Source organism: Rhineura floridana, chromosome 12, assembly GCF_030035675.1.
Source record: "Rhineura floridana isolate rRhiFlo1 chromosome 12, rRhiFlo1.hap2, whole genome shotgun sequence".
Taxonomy (NCBI): Eukaryota; Metazoa; Chordata; class Lepidosauria; order Squamata; family Rhineuridae; genus Rhineura; species Rhineura floridana.
In genome coordinates, this window is record NC_084491.1 from 41103244 (window position 1) to 41119632 (window position 16389).

The 16389-nt window shown below is 44.7% G+C and overlaps 1 protein-coding gene across 1 annotated transcript; it reads left to right on the forward strand.

Moving 5' to 3' along the window:
• The first annotated feature begins 500 nt into the window (after window positions 1-500).
• On the forward strand, window positions 501-14507 carry POU2AF2 (POU class 2 homeobox associating factor 2). Its single transcript, XM_061593540.1, has 5 exons — window positions 501-510; window positions 6596-6705; window positions 11165-11210; window positions 12651-12937; window positions 14100-14507. Exons 1-5 carry the CDS (start codon window positions 501-503, stop codon window positions 14505-14507), a joined length of 861 nt encoding a protein of 286 aa, XP_061449524.1.
• Window positions 14508-16389: the final 1882 nt, after the last annotated feature.

Below are 16389 nucleotides of genomic sequence, written 5' to 3' on the forward strand. Positions count from 1 at the left end.
GTCCCTAAGATAGCCAATAACAGTTCTAATAATATCCCAGGCAAACAGTTTTGGGCAAATCTCATCATCCTTAAGCATTCAAGCACTTGATAAATTTTAAGTTAAAGTACTCTATAGCCAAAGCTTTTAATCTTTTTTTATCAGTAAAAGTACACTTCATTTATTTAATTTTTATCCCCTGCCTTTTCTTTCCTTCCTTTTTTGCTTCTGAAGTATCCTTTTGGTCCAGTGAAAGAGGCTTTTGACGGTGCTCCTCGCTGGCCATGCAAATTGCATCTAAACAGACATCAAAGGATTTGCATGTACACAAATCCCAGGCAAGCCATTTCAGAGGCATTGCCTAAAATTGTGGAAAAGGCCATTTCCGTCTGGCTCAGCATCACACTTGACCAGGAACACACCTTTGTAGAGGCTTCTTTTGCAGATGGCAGCTCATGAAGGTTGATCATCCCCCCCAAATTCTGCTGAAAACAGAGGTGGACCTTGTATCAGCCTTCACCATGGAAACGGGTAGGTGTTATTGACTACATACTCTCTTGACAAAAGTTATGCAGTGATGTTTATCCAAAAGATCCATTTTTGAAAATTGAAAACATACAGGTGTATATAGATTATGTCCGTAGATGTGAGGCAGAAAAAAGAAAATGGGGAGTCCCCCAGTCTTGGGGTGATGCTTATGAATGCCAGAGGTTTACGGTGAATAAGACAGCAGCTAACAGACTGAGCTGTAAAGTGAGAAGTCTGTTCATCTACTTCCTCACTGGGTGACATTAGGCAAGATGCTAGCCCTCAGGCTTAATCCCTTCAGCTGCAGCATGGCAATAATGTTGGTCTTCCCTACAGGGTTGTTGTAAGATAATGGCAGCATTCAGACAATCATATCCTGGTTTAATAAGCTAAGGTACGCACAAATCTTTTACTCATGGATGCAGCTCCTTTGATTCTGCCTTTGCGACCTGAATGTAACACAGTAATCTTCAATTATTATTTTTTTCTTTCATCCAAACTGGGAAACTGCGATTACCAGCTTCAAAAACAAAAACAGGATCTTAAACTAACTTCAAACCATGGTTTAAGATCTTGTCTAGTTCTAAATTTGGCAAACATTTGAACAGAATGGGAAACTGTAGCCAGCTGGGGACTTCAAGAAGGGAGAGAAGAGGCTGTGCATAGAAGCTTATTAAGCCAAGGAAGGTACAGCTGTCCGAATGCAGCCAACAAATTGTGTGAAACATATGAAAATGTTTTATGTAAATTCTATGTAGTATTAACCAGCCTGTGTAAGTTAAACCTATTCACTGACCTTGTACATAGGGATGTAAAGAGACAGCATTTTCCATCCTGTCCTGGGTTTGTTGCAATCAGCACTGTTTCTGTTCTGCTACAGTCAGGCTTCCACTAATTTCAGTGCATTTCAGTGGAAGGGATATGTAAAAAACAATGCAGAAAATAATATAATTATTTGTGTAACATATGCAGACTAAAAAAACAATGATAGCAAATGCTCCTCGTATTTGTGTGATTTTGGGTCTTGTCTTTGAAGAAACATGCCAGTTGTGGGAATTTCCATTTCCAGTGGAATTCTCTGCCTATCCTACTTGTACATATTACAAAGATCTTCTTGGGTGACTCTAGGCCCCTGCTGAGCACACAGTACCACATCAGGGTGCTTCCAGATGGGTCTGTGTTGTGGGATCGGTGCTCCTCATGCATACAAAGTTTTTGCAGCAAAGTCCATGGCATCAAAATGCCAGCTCCCATTTTTCCCCCTTATTAAATCCTGATTTATCCTTTCCAGGGAAAGCCAAGAATTCAAAAAACACTGTCTCAGTGACCCGATTGCAAATTAAGCCCAAGTCTGGAAGCAACCTCTTCCTCCAGCTACTAGCTAGGGAGGCAGGGCTGTCATAGTCTGCAGAGATGTAGGCCATTTGATGTCCATGGAATACAGATATATCACAGCCTCTCCTAGGTATCAGTGCCAAATGCTACCTGTGCTTAAAAGAAAGTAGTTAGGAAGACTTCTTCCTTGTTTAAAAAAAATGTTGTTATTCAAAACATTCCAAGAATATCACATGTAATAAGCGGGGGAGGAAGAGCAAACCTACTGCTTCAAATCCATAAGACAGCCTTCACTAAACTGGTGCCCTCCAGGTAATTTGGATTATAACTCCCATATCAGTCCCAGGCAGCATGGCCGTTCTAGCTGGAGCTGAAATCCAAAATAGCTGGAGGGCCCCAGGTGGGGGAAGTCTGCTTTAACTCAAAGAACAAACAGCCTCTGAAATCTCTGAATGGTGGTGGTGATATGTAGATGCTTGTCTCTGCCATCTAACATCTCAATGCCTGTGCATGCACATTTACACTAAAGCTGCATGCACACCACACACCATACATTTAAAGCAAATCCCCCCCTGCAAGAATCCTGGAAAAGGCAGTTTGTCAAGGGAACCGGGAACTGTAGTTCTGTGAGGGGTAATCTATAGTTCCCAGGATTCTTTCGGGGGGGAGGGATAAATGTATGGTGTGTATGCAGCCTAAGTTTCTGTGCAGTGCACAGCCTGCCATTTTGCACATACACAATCAGTAATCATCCTAAGATATTTTGAACTGTTGAGAACATACTGTAGGGATAATGACATTTCTCAAATATGACTTTAATGAACAAAAGGGCAAACACCTTCTTGGCTTTGAAACTGACTACAGGCTTATGCAGAGTAAATGAACCCAGGTATAGAACCTTCATCCTCAGTAACCCAGTAATTGGGAGGTAGGCATCTAGGTGGGCAGTGATCTGTGGTATGAGGACCAGGTGGGTTGAAGCATTTAAAAAGGGTGTGTTGGCACTGTTCAGGTTGTGAGTACCAAGACTTACGTAGATAAAACGTCACCACTAACGCACAAGACGGAGATATCACCAGGCTTGGGGGAGTTCCAGGGTTTATTTATTTATTTATTGTATTTATATACCGCCCCATAGCCAAAGCTCTCTGGGCAGTTTACAGTACCTAAAAACATTAAAAACAAATATTACAAATTTAAAACACATCTTTTAAAAAACAATTTAAAACACAATTTAAACATTTAAAACAATTTAAAAACACATGCTAAAATGCCTGGCAGGCATTTTTAAAAAATGTCTGGGTTTGCAGACATCTTTAAAACAGGAAAAGAAAAGGGGGGGAACTAAGCAGGGGGCACCTCCAAAGCAGCCCAAATGTGGACTGAGCATAATCAGTGGCCAGAGAATGCTGAGTTATTGGGAGGGAACGGAAAAGGGGAGAGGAGAATGGAATGGAGTATTCTGAAATAAAATGTGGCTGGCTGGAATCCTGAATGGCCGCAGTCCACTCTGCAATTAGGGATGAGTGCAACTGTTAATTTCACTTCCTGTCAGTTTCTCATTCTTCCTGTCTGAAGTTCAGTTCTCCACATATCCATATCAATGTGTTATTTTTTTTAAAGTTCCTATGGAAATTCATCAGCATTTTAATTACTTTTCTCCTAATATGCACATGCTTGTAGGCAATTTTGCCTAATCTACACATTTTTGCAAAGCAATTTTCTGCACAATAATCTATTTTTGTATATTCTCACTAATATATCCATTTTATGTGCACTTTCCTCTACTATATGCTTACTTGCACACATTATTTGGTTGGAGAACTGCACTGCAAAATTCAGAAAAATGCAAATTTCAAAGGATTACTAAAATAAATAAATATGAAAAGTTTGCAAATAGCATTTTTTTAAAACCTGGGAAACTGGAAGCAAACTAAAACATTTGCAATCGTTTTTTTAAAATGTTGCTATCCAGTTAGACCAACATATAGCCCACACCTTTTTCTTGTAGCTTATCTCATTTTTGAAAAAGCCTTCTGTGGAAGCACCATGTCTACTCAACAAAACCAATCTGGCCATCACAATCTATGCAGAGCAGAAGCTCAAAACGCAAACTCACAAAAGGGCCTAGAACAGTACAGGGAAAGATCAAACAATTCCTCTGTGGGACATTGTTTGTTTTCGCTCAGGAAATGCTCATCTTTTTTGTTTTCTTAAGGATTAAGCAGAACATCACACTCCCACCTGTAACATTTGACTAAAAGCTCTCCCTAGTTCCACGCTGGCTTCCATCACAGGTGCAGGCTCTTTCCAGGGGCAGATCCCAATAGGGTGAATGAAAGAGAACCTGCCTCATTATCTTAGGTTGGCTGTTACAGGGATGGGTGCACTTAAAAGGCAAAACATACAAACAAATGGCAGATTTAAAGGCACGACTCAGAGACATACTGAAGTGAGCAATGGGCATTTTCGCAAGTGCAAAAACAAAACAAGACACTTGGCAAGGTTCCACTCAGAAAAGACCCATTGAAATTAATGGACCTAAGTTAGGCATGGCCATTAACCTCAATGGGTCTAGCATTGGACAACAATACAACCCAGTTATATGTAGGAAGAGGAACCACCTCTTGGCCAAATTGAACATTTTGTTAATAATACTAGAACTTGGGGCCCTCCAGTGAAGCTGAAAGTTGGAAGACTCAGGACAAACAAAAGAAAGCCCTTCTTAACACAGCCCATGGTTGAACTATGGAATTTGCTCCTAAAAGAGACAATGATGGCCACCAACTTGGATGGCTCTGAAGAAGCATTAGACAAATTCATGGAAAAGGCTATCAGCGGCTGCTAGCCATGGTGGCTATGTTTTCTGTGGTCAGAAAAGAGTTGTTATAGGGGGAAAGTGCTCTTGCACCTAAGTCCTGTGTGTGGCTTCCCATTGGCATCTGGTTGCCCACTATGAGCCCAGGATGCTGGACTAGATGGGCCATTGGCCTGATCCAGCAGCCAGGCTCTTCTGATGTTCTTAATGAAGCTAAATGTTGGAAGATTCAGGACAGAACAAAGGAAGCAGGTTGCAACACACAGTTGAACTATGGAGCTTTTCCCCACAAGATGCAGCAATGACCACCAACTTGGATGGCTTCTAAACAGGGATTGGACAAATTCATAGAAGATATCAATGGCTACTAGCCACAATGGCTATGTCCTAGCTCCAGTATCAAAGGCATTATAAGTACCAGTTGATGAGAATTGCAAGCGGGGAGAGTTCCTGTTGCACTACTTGTGGGCTTCCTGTAGGCATCTGACTGGCCACTGTGAGATCAGGATGCTAGACTTTGGCTTGATGCAGCAAGGCTTTTCTGATGTTCTTATGCCCCGATTTCTCACTACCTTGTGCTGTGTTTGCTTTTGCTTATGAAAAATGTAAGCTATTTTTCTGTTTGAGGTTAAAAAAGAGAAACAAACCTCCTCCAAATATAGCAAAAATACTACAAATGTTAATTAAGGACACTTTGAACAAGAAAGGAAAGGAAAAAGAGCCACAGCAGAAAAATAACTTATGTCAGCTTAAATAAAATTAATCTAAATGTCTTATCTCACTGAGAGGTAGCGTTACGCAGGGCTGACAGTGGCGGCTGATAGCTCCATGTCAGTGGCATCCACTCTGGGTTTTAGTTCGAATTGCTTAAGCACCTTGGACAGCTCCTTGAAAGTTTGGACTAAAACCTGGAGCTGATTTTGCAGTCTCACTGACATGGAGGCCCCAGCTGCCACTGAGTGCTGGGATGAACTGAAGGTATATTGGGATTTACTGGTGGATCTCGGGATGATTCCCAGTAGATGGGCAAGAATTTTAACAACAGCAACAACAAAAGCCCTCCCTTTTTTCTCAGGTTGCTGAAGCAAAGAAAGCTTGGGGGAAAACCAGGAGTGGATTTGTCTGTGAAAGGACCATGAGATCAGTCCTGGTCCTGAAATCCAAATTGCTGGGCGCAGTGTGTGCTCTGGGAGTAGGGATGGGGGAGGAATTCAATGTTGTTTGCATTTCAGTGAGAAACTACTAATTCACACTTCTCAAACCAATACACAAACCACTTGTCCAAATTCCGCAAGGCAGTCCTCCAACCAACCAATGTGTACAAAAATGCATATATTAAGAACAGTAGGCATAAAATGCACACATTAGTGAAAATAACATACAAAAGTACATTATATTAGAGAAAATTACTTGTGAAGTGTGCATATTAGGCGGCACACAAAGTGTGTGCATTAAAGGAAATGCACAGAAAAATGCTGATGAATTTTCATGAGAATTTTTTAAAAATGGAAACCGCGGCAGAAATGTAGAAAATTAAATGTAAAATTGAAAAACAGAAACTCAGGTCACTTCTGCAGGGGAGCAGCTGTGCCAGCTGGGGCTCATGGGAGATGAAGGCCAAGACACCTGGGGGGCACCTGGCTGATGAAGGCTGCATTAATCTCTGCCCTTTAGTCCACCAAAACCCATCAGGTTCAGCCCCCAGACTCACTGAAGCCCACCAGCCTTTGTTCCATGGATCGGACAGCAGCATATATTGCATTGTCTCATTTTATCCTCAGAACAACCCTGCGAGGTAAACTGGGCTACCTAGTTAGTTACCTGGCTGAGTAACCAGGGAGTAGAAAATGTGGGCCTCCTCACTTACTAAGCCCTGGGCACAAAAGTGTGTCTCTTTTTGATGTCCTCTGGCTCACTCATCTCCCTTTTGTTCAGTTCCCGTAGACTACGGCAAACGAGTTTACCAAGGAGTGCGGGTCAAGCACACAGTTAAGGATCTGCTGGCTGAAAAACGTTCAAGACAGACAAGCAACTCTTGGCTGAATGTAAGTGGATTCGAGAAAACATAGTCCTAGGGCACGGTCTGGCCTGGGGCAAGGGTGGAGAGCCTTGGGCCCAGGAGCTGAATGCGGCTCTGCAGGCGTCTCTGTCTGGCCCTTAAGACTCTCCCCAGGCCATGTCTCCCCCCCTTGGCCACATTCTTCACTGGCCCTATTCCTTGCCCTTCTTGAGTGCTATGGCGTGGCTGGAAAGGGTCCTTGAACCCCGACAATACATTTTGCTTGCCTGGATGCAGAGATGGCTGTGTAGGTGGCAGAAATCCTGGACTTTTTGAATGATGCAGCCTACTGTACAGAGGCAAGAGGCACATGCACCCACTTTTGCCGCCACAGGGATGCAGCCCCCAGAAGGTTCCCTGCAAGAGAATGCGCTCTTTGGGATGAAAAAGGTTCGTCACTCTTGACTCCAGAGGCAGCTGATGCAGCAGCTTTGCTGAGGCTCATCAGGTCTGAATCTGGACAATGCCTGGAACAGAGACCGCCTTGAGCCTTCCAGCTCTATGGAGGATCCAAGAACAATAAGCTGGCTGGGACTGCAACCAAGTGCCGTATAGCTCCTCCTCTCCCAGATCTGCCTCCTCAGAAGCTACTAGAACAGCCTTCACCGAGCTGGGGCTGATGGGAAGGGTAGTTCAACAAGCTCTAGAGAGCACCAGCTTGGCGAAGGTTGGGTTAGGGCAGGGGTTCCCAAACTGCGGCCCGCAAACTTCATTCAGGTTTCCCGTGGAATCTCTGTGGATTTGCAGCTTAAGACAGGAGACGGCACATCCATCGCTTTAAATATTCATACTGATCTTTAATAGTATTTTTACTTATGTTGCATTGAATTCTATGGGCGTGTCTTTGAATGGCAATATTGACCCTAGTTTGCCTGAATGAAGGATGTTCGTATGGGTAAAAAATTTTGCATGGCTGGAATACAGGACACTGCATAATGGTAATCCATTGCTCCACCCGCTTTTGCTTCTGGCCCCACCCATCACTGGCATGCGTCCCCTGGGATGTTCCCCCATGGGGGAATGTGGCCCTCAGGGTGAAAATGCTTCTCCAGCACTAGACTCTAGAAAATGTTAGGTGGCAACAGTTCTGATGGTGGAAAACAAGACCCTTGCCAAGCAAAGGATCCTCTGAAAGTGTTAAAGAGGTCCTCAAACTGTGGTCCACAAGCTTCATTCAGTTGGCCTGTGGTGTGTCTGTAAAAAATTTAATTGCAAATTGAGTTGGCAGTTAAGCTGCATGTTTCGCCTCTTGTGGGAAAATGTCACTTTTAAAAACGGTAAGAGGATTTTTTAAAAAAAGGATTCAAAATCCGAGTGTCAAGAATCAAGCGCAGAAGTTAGAGCAACCCTGCAAGGGTAGCTCAGGACTGCCAGCATCAACTCCATGTTGCAGATGTGGCGCCGAGATTCAGGATGTGGGAAAAGTCTGACAAAAATGGAAAACAGGAGTGGAAATTGCTGATGTTCGCTGATCCATCTCAGGTCCAGAACAGAAATCAATCCAGTGGTATTTGTTGCTGTTGTTGCTTTCAGTATGCAAACAATACATAATTGATGGCAAAATCCCCCCCCCCCATTTGCATTGTGTTTCCTTCCCATTGAAATGAACGGGCTGGAATAATGTAACAATGCCATTCGATTACACAAGTTACATAATTTCGCCACAGCAGACGGCGAGATGAAGATCGTTTTTGGCAGGTGCCGCATTGCAACAGAACGGAAACAGTGCTGCGTGCAACAAATACAGGGTGGATCAGAGAACAGTGCCTTTTACACCCCTAGCTGAGGCTCAGAGAATAGCAGCTCACCTTACTATTTATGGAATTTATGTCCGGAGGAATGCAGGGCGCGAAGCATAAACAGAACCATTTAACAAGAAAGAAAGAAAAACATATGAAATACAGTTAAAAACATTCCAAAGCACAATTACAATTAAAAACATTCTATGATACCGCTAAAAACGGTTGCTTTCTATTGAGCAAGTGACTGCAGGGCAAAAGTGATAAGCGAAAGACTTCTTGGTTCACAGCCAACTCTGCCTCTCAGAGTCAATATACTAGACACCATCAATAGGCCCGTTCAGTTCAATCGAAAAGCTGTAGCGTGCTAGACAAACTTCCTTATTTGCACAGAGCAGAGGCAGCCCTCTGGTCAAGCTTGCAACTGTGTTAACATCATGGGCGCACACAGACACAGTTGTGAGAAAACAGAAACTATAACCCCAAAAGCAAAGAGCAGGTGAGCGGGGGTGATCCAGCAGACTGATGAGGAAGCAGTAATGCTTTACTTGGAACTGATCACTGAAGCACAGTAAAAAAAGGGGGGGGAGAAACCCGTCCTGATTTGACAAAGCAAAATCCCCTTTGTATGGCAGATGCTTCTAGAGCTGTTCGTAAAGGTGAGTGGCAGAAGATTTAGCAGGTGGTCTTTCACTAAGTGAACCATCACAACTGCCAGGATTTCAAAGGCCTGGGCCTTGAGCCTCCAAATAATCATTGGAGGCACATTTGCATGGTGATGATGTATGCTCTGTTTGCATTTTTGATTTCCCAAAAGTGCAGGCAAGGACTTCATTGGTGCCTAGGATCAACAGGGGTTAGCCAGAGGATTCATCTAGGGAGGGCAAACCCTTATAACCCACCACCCTGAAGTTAGGGGTGGGATCCGTTGGCCAGTTCAAAAGCATTCTGTCAACCTAGCAGGTCGGTATCAATTTGAGTTCATTCTTTCTCCACTAGCCGCCGCTTTTACTGATCCAGGTTTTCTCTCTAGCAAATAAAATTGATAGTTTAAAAAGGAAGTATGGATAAATGAAAGAAAACAGATAAATTATCATTCTTAGAATCAATTTTTTAAAGGTGGATATATATATATTTTTTAAAAGATGTTTTCAAAAATAGCCATGGAAAATCATTACATAGAAATCCAATCCACAATGATAGAGAGTAAGTGAATTAATGGAAAATTCAGTACCAAATCCGTATTGGGTGGAATTCTAGTACATCCCTCCTCCCAATACACACTTCAGGCTACACTTTCTTCTTCTCCAGGATCAGCCTCTCTATATCTGGCCAGTTCTATACATCACTGCTTCTACATAGCTTCTCCTTTTAGAAATGCAACCTGCTAGTACGAAACATTGTAAGACTTCCAGGGTAGAGGGACCTCAAATCAGGATGAATGGTCATCCGGAAGCACCCACAGACTTCTTCATGATTCAGCTGCTGGAGAACCTGCAGGGTCCCTACTTCTACACCATTACTCAGACCCCAAACTTGCAATCGTATGAAACATCACGCTGTGGGTGTTTGCTGCATTTGTGCCTGACATGATGATAACTGGCCTAGTGTGCAAAAACAGACGTGTTATTGTCAGGGTTCAGCCCTGCCCAGACATCAAAGACAAGTGCTCCTCAGATGAGGAGCAGGACCTTCTATCCCCACACTCTGTGTGTGTCTGTGTACAACACACACACATATATAGGGCACATGGCAACCAAGCAGCACTCGCTGTTCTCTGCCATTCCCCGCTCCCTTCCAGCATCTGATGCCAGAAGTGGCTGTCTCACTCTGCCTAACGGTAGGGCCAGTCTTGCTGGAGAGCTCCTGCCAGTCACAGCAGGCAATGCTAGGCTAGGCTGACCAATAGCCCAAGTCGGTCGAAGGCAGCTCTCCTGTGCAACCTGAGAAGCCCTTCAGAGCGACCGTGTGAATAAGTCCTTGCAAAACAATCCCTGGAAAGGTGTCAGCTCCAAGGTGCTGATTGAATATTACGTTCCTTCCGCCTCTTTGTCCAGCTCTCTCTCCCCCGCCCCTGCTTTCCCCCGCAAGCGTGGCTTGTAACTACAAGAAGATCCAATGAGCTCATTTCCATGGATGAGCCGCATGTCCAGGTGGGAAGCTGAACACTGTCAACCAAAAGGAAGTCTTGACACTGGCAAATTTTAATTCAAATCCAAACCTCTAAATTTGGTTGCTTGCCTGGTCAGGAACCTCCTGTTTGCAGTATGCAAACTGAAGGAGGTTTGGTCCCTGCCACTCTAGGTTCAAAACCAATGGGAGCATTTCCTCTTCCTTGCAATCGTCTTGGTTTTTTCCCAACAGGGGAGGGGTTTGGATTGGAGTATATAAAGTGGTCCAGTTTGTTGCAAAAGAAACTAGGCATCTCCAACATCAGACTTTGCCAACCTGGTGCCCTCTAGATGTTTTAGACCACAACTCCCATCAGCCCCAGCCATCAGCTGTCTAGGGCTGATGGAAGTTGTGGTCCATCCAAAACATCTGGAGGGCACCTGGTTGTCAAGGCTGTCCTGCACCATCACCCTGTTGCTACGTTTAGGCTAGCGGTTAACTTGTGCTTAACTTACCCCAGAACTTGAGAGCCTTACTTGTTAAATGTGAGAAAGAAATTATTTAGATTTCAACACTCTCCTCTTTTCCTTTCAGGGCAGCAGCACTGCCACAACTCAGTCATCATTTATCCCATTGGCAGGTAAGTCTATTTTCCCAGAGAAATAAACTCCCATTTGTATCCAGATTCTTTTGCTTCCTCCAGTGAGCCCCAGGAGACATAGATGTTATATTATGTCACGGTTTATTTCTATGCCACCTTTTGGCCAAAAAGGCCGTCAAGGCAGCTCACAGAAAAGAAACACAAATATAAAATACACATCAGAAAAGAACAATACAGTTTACAAAAATTTAAATAACAAAATATTAACATTGTTAAATAGATAGGATGTCCCATTTTTCTTCTGTCCTTGGAATAACGCTGCAAGGGTGAGACAGCTTAGATTAGCAATTGGTCACCCTGTAAGCATTTCAGCTGAGCCAGGATTTGCCTGCATGTGTTCCATTGGTGCAGCAGCACCTACATTTCCTCTCCTCCTAGTGACCCAAGGGTGCCCTCAGGAGCTAAGACCACAGACCCAGAAATACCAGCCTCTCACCAAAGTTCTTACCAGAACAGACAGAGTTGCACAGTAGCACGGTCCAAACAAGCCAAGGTCAAACACAGGGAATCTCTAGAACTCAAAACATGATCCAGAAGCAAGGTCAAAACCCACTCCAAGGTCAATATTGGAGAATATTCTGCAAGGTACACCACAACACAGAGCACTGCCTAAACCAGCCACAAGCTCCATTACCTCCAGCTACTAAATGCTCAAAAAGGCCTTATGGACGCTGGCTGCCTGAACCATACCCTAACCACATCTGCTGGCAGTGAAGGAGTATAAGGGATTGCTTACTAACAAGTAGACCACTGACTCTGGGCTTACAGATATATACTGTCCCATCATCATTTTTTGGCCTGGACCTAAAGCTTCTGGGGGCCGGCGTTCTCAAGGACTGGAGGGAGGGAGTAGCTGTATCTCCTCTTCCTCTAACATTTCCAGAGGTTCTTACTCAGGTATCAACACAGAAGGGCCGGAGATCCCCAGCATTGGATTTTTGGCTCCCTACCTGCTTTTCAAGGTCTTCACCTGTATGGTGTTTGGTTCATCCTCTGAGGACTCAGGGTCTGGCCCCAGGTCAGGGCTAGGCATGACACTCCCATGCAACCCTAAAATCTTCCCTGGAGGGTCCCCCAACTCCCCAGAGCTGATTTTGAGGGTGCGCAAGGGACTGCAGGGAAGGGGGGGAGTTCTTATCTTCACTGGCAGAACGGGGCACTGTCCAAAATATGGCTAATCTGCAGAAAATACCCAGAGTGCTTCTTTCTACAGAAATACTGTTTTTACCCACATGCAAATTCCATCAGTTAATTGATTGATCGGCTAAGAACCCCATACAATGAATTGGCTATGATTCCTTTAATCGGATGACAGCCCAAATTCTAGTGTGTATTTTTGTATACCGCATATTTTGCCACTTCAGCTCACCCCTTGTTGGCTTCTGGTGCTCTGGTAACTGTTTTCTCCATTAGCAAAAGGTTCCCCTCCTGTCTCTGGTTACTACGGCGTCCGAAGATCTCTAGTGGCAGATATGGATTTACAAAGCAATAAGCATCTCTCTAGCGACGCCTGCACTTCCTCCCTCGTAGCAAAGCCATTTGCGTATGAATCGCCGGCAGCCCAGGGATATCCTTCGCTTCTAGACGCCCATTTCATTGACCAATATGCCGACCCTCGCACTGCAACCGTTACCTCTGGAGCCTCATCTCTTTTTGGTGCCTCGTCACTGGCGTCCTTCCCAAGTGACTCCGCACATTTTTTAACTGTAAGTAGAGAAAAACATACACAGAGGCCTGCTGGATCAGACCAAAAGCCCATTGAGTCCAGCATCCTCTTGTCATGGTGGGAAGTCCGCGAGCAGGACCTAAGCGCAACAGCACTCTCCTCATTTGGGGTTCCCAGCAACTGGCATTCAGAGGCAAACCAATTGCTTTATCCTCTGCTTTTAAAGCCATCCAAGCTGCCTGCCGTCACTACATCTTGGGGCAGCAAATTCCACCGTTTTACGTCTGTGCTGTGTGACAGTTACCACGGATAGCTTTGTCCTCTAAACGGCTTTTAAAGCCATCCAAGTTGGTGGCCGTCGCTACAAATGCCAGCGTTTAAGTCTGCGCCGTGTGATGCATAGAGACGGACAAATCTGCCAGGTTCAGCTTCTCGCTTTTAGAATCTTAAATTCAGTTCTCCACATTTCCGTAGCAACTTGTAATTTTTTTTTTAAAAAAATGAAAATCATCAGGCATTTCACTGCACGCTTTCCCTTATAAACACATTTGTGTACGCGGTTTTTACTAATATACGCATTTCTGCAAGCAATTCTCCCAATAGATGGCATTATTATATGTTATTTTTAACAAATATAGGCATTTTTCTGTATACTTCCCCTTGATACATGTATTTTTGTACACATTGGTTGGAGAACTGCATTGCAAAATTTGGAGATGTGCGAATTTCAAAGGATAACTACGTTTCAGTTCCCTTGTTGGTCTGAGAAGTGTGAGTTAGTAGTTTCTCATTAAAATGCAAACAAGATTGAGTTTCTCCCCCATCCATAGAAGTCCTTCCTCTTGTTTGTCCTGAATCTCCCACACATCAGCTTCATTGGATTACCCCACTGGATCCTGCTACTACGAGAGAGGGAGAAAAACGCCTCTCTGTTTACTTCTCCCCCATGAAATGGCTGTAAGTGGACAGTTCTCACATTTAACCTAGGTAGGCCACCTGCAGTCATTCCATGCAGGATAGTGTAGAGCTGGAAAAGGTGCAAAAAAGGGCAACTACAATGATGAAGGGGCTGGAGCAACTCCCTATGCGGTCAGGTTGCACATTCATTCCTAAGCTGCTACCCATGACTCTGTAGAGAGGATTGCTCCCCTGGCTGCACGCCACTGAAATCTCTAATCTGTGGTCTGTTTTCTTCCTCGCAGAGAGACTCCTGGGAACAAGCCTTGCCTGACAGCCTTGGCCAAGCGGACGCATGCCCTCCTGACTCCCTACAAGTGTCTTCCGCCAGCACCGTCTGCCTCTCTTCTCCTGAGCCGGGCATTTCGTCTCAGTACAGAAATCCCAGCTGGAATTCTCCCATCTCCGGAACTCAGTCCTACTCTTTCCATGCCCTCGACGATGTCCACTACGCAACTGGCTACTCTGCCGCCTCCCCTTATCCTTTCTCGTCCTTTATGACCACCATGGCCGGTGACCTGACTCCCAAGATGCTCCAGGCCGCTTCAGAGGAGTCTCCAGACACAGCTCCTCTCCACAACAATGGCTCTCTCTGGCCAAAGGAGGACGGGAGCCCTCTTTGGGGCACCTATGAGTGCCGAAGGACTTACTAAGGAAAAGAGACTGGCGACCGAGGGACACAGCAAAGCCCCTTTGGTTTTATTTAAGGAAATACAAAATGCTGGAAAGGGTCAGACCAGCACCTTGGACTGAGAGGAAGTGTGGTGTAGTGGTTAGAGTGTTGGACTAAACCCTGAGAGACCCTCTCTGCTGTGAAGCTCACATTGGGTGACCTTGGGACAGTCTCAAGTTTCTCAGCCTAACCTACCTCCCAGGATTCTTGTGAGGATAAAATGGAGATGGTGGTGGTGGAGAGCCATGCTTGCCATCCCTATGGAGGACACATAATAATTATTAGAAGTGGGCAGGCTTTAGGCCGACGGGACCTACTTTGCTTTCTAGTAGAACTCCAGGCTCCACCAAAGGGCACCAGGTGTAAAATAGTGTCTCAGTTGGGTGAATGTCCTCAAAGGATTCAGGCTTCTGAATTCTCACTTAGGGCTCCTTAAGTCTTAAGAACCTGCAGGTCTGAACTAACTCTTCACTAAGCTCCCACTTTTGAGGACAAATGGAAAAGGGCCTCCGAAGATGATTTGAACTGATGGACAGGTAATGAGGTAGAGACTCCCTCTGGTCCCAAACTATTGCGAGCTTCATAGATTAGAAACTGTACCTTGAATTGTACCTGGGAGCCAATGAAGATATTTAAGCATAAACAAAATATAAGAGATAAGAACATTACTAAGAGCCTGCTGGATCAGGTCAGTGGCCCATCTAGGCCAGCATCCTGTTCTCACAGTGGCCAACCAGATGCCTCTGGGAAGCCCACAAGCAGGACCTGAGTGCAAGAGCACTCTCCCCTCCTGAGGTTTCCAGCGCCTGGTATTCAGAAGCCTACTGCCTCTGACTGTGGAGGCAGAGATAAACACAGGCAAGACAGACAGACACACGGACTAGGAAATGCCCATCATCATGAAAGCACTAAGGAGAAGGTTTGTATATTTGCAGGAACCCCTGGAAGAGGAACAATCTGCAAAACCCACCCTGGGTTCCATTTCTTATCACTCCTAGGCTGCAAGGAGTGGGATGGATGGATAGACTGGCAGATAGATAATTTGAAAGACAGATGCAGGATACAAGATAGATAGACAGATTGATTGATTGGTAGATAATAGAACTGCATTGCATCATCAAATGGAGACATTGAGGAGAGCTCACTTGCACTTGCTAGTCTCCCTTTGATGCCATCACAGGCCTTTTAGGCAGGCTGGTGTAGATGAAAAAAAAAAGAACAAATTGGAATTGCTGTCTTTGCCTGGCTTCTTCTACCTACACCTATTTTGGAACCCATTTTGGGTCATGCTGACGTGGAGCAACCACGACTGGGAAGATCATGTGGGTGCTTCCCTGAACCATTTTGACTGTGCGTGATGGAGCAGAAAAGGTAAAGAAAAACTGCACAGAAACTTTAAAGCATACGCAAGCACCATATCCAGGGAGTTTCCAGACTGTTGCTGTTTTGGGATGTGATTCAATCATGAACCGGCAAATTCGAGTTGTACAATTAGAGTTGATTGGGAGGTCTTGCAAAGCATACCATTCTGCCCAGAATAAGGTTTTCTGGAATTAGGAAAGTGATGGGGAAATGAACTGGAAAGTGTGGGATTACACTTGCTTGATGCAATGTCATCTAAGGGCTGGTTCACATATGAGCCAAGATCCACATTAAAAATGCTGCTTTTTCCATCGCAATTGATTTTGACAGTTTACATACTTCTGCCCTCGCTACAAATAAATTGGCTGTTTTTCTTTGTAGCATTCACACGCGTGTGCGTTTATTGCTATCAGCGTTTCATTGTTGCCGCGCCCACACATTAGCATGTTAACTGCGGAGGCGGGGAAGGGGTGGTGTTTCCCTAAATGAAGGGAGGAATA

Excerpts from the sequence above, each read along its gene's own strand:
- POU2AF2 (XM_061593540.1), top strand. Across the intron at positions 6,706-11,164 it reads CAAGCAACTCTTGGCTGAAT|GGCAGCAGCACTGCCACAAC; the intron begins GTAAGTGGATTC and ends TTTTCCTTTCAG. Across the intron at positions 11,211-12,650 it reads ATCATTTATCCCATTGGCAG|GTTCCCCTCCTGTCTCTGGT; the intron begins GTAAGTCTATTT and ends CATTAGCAAAAG.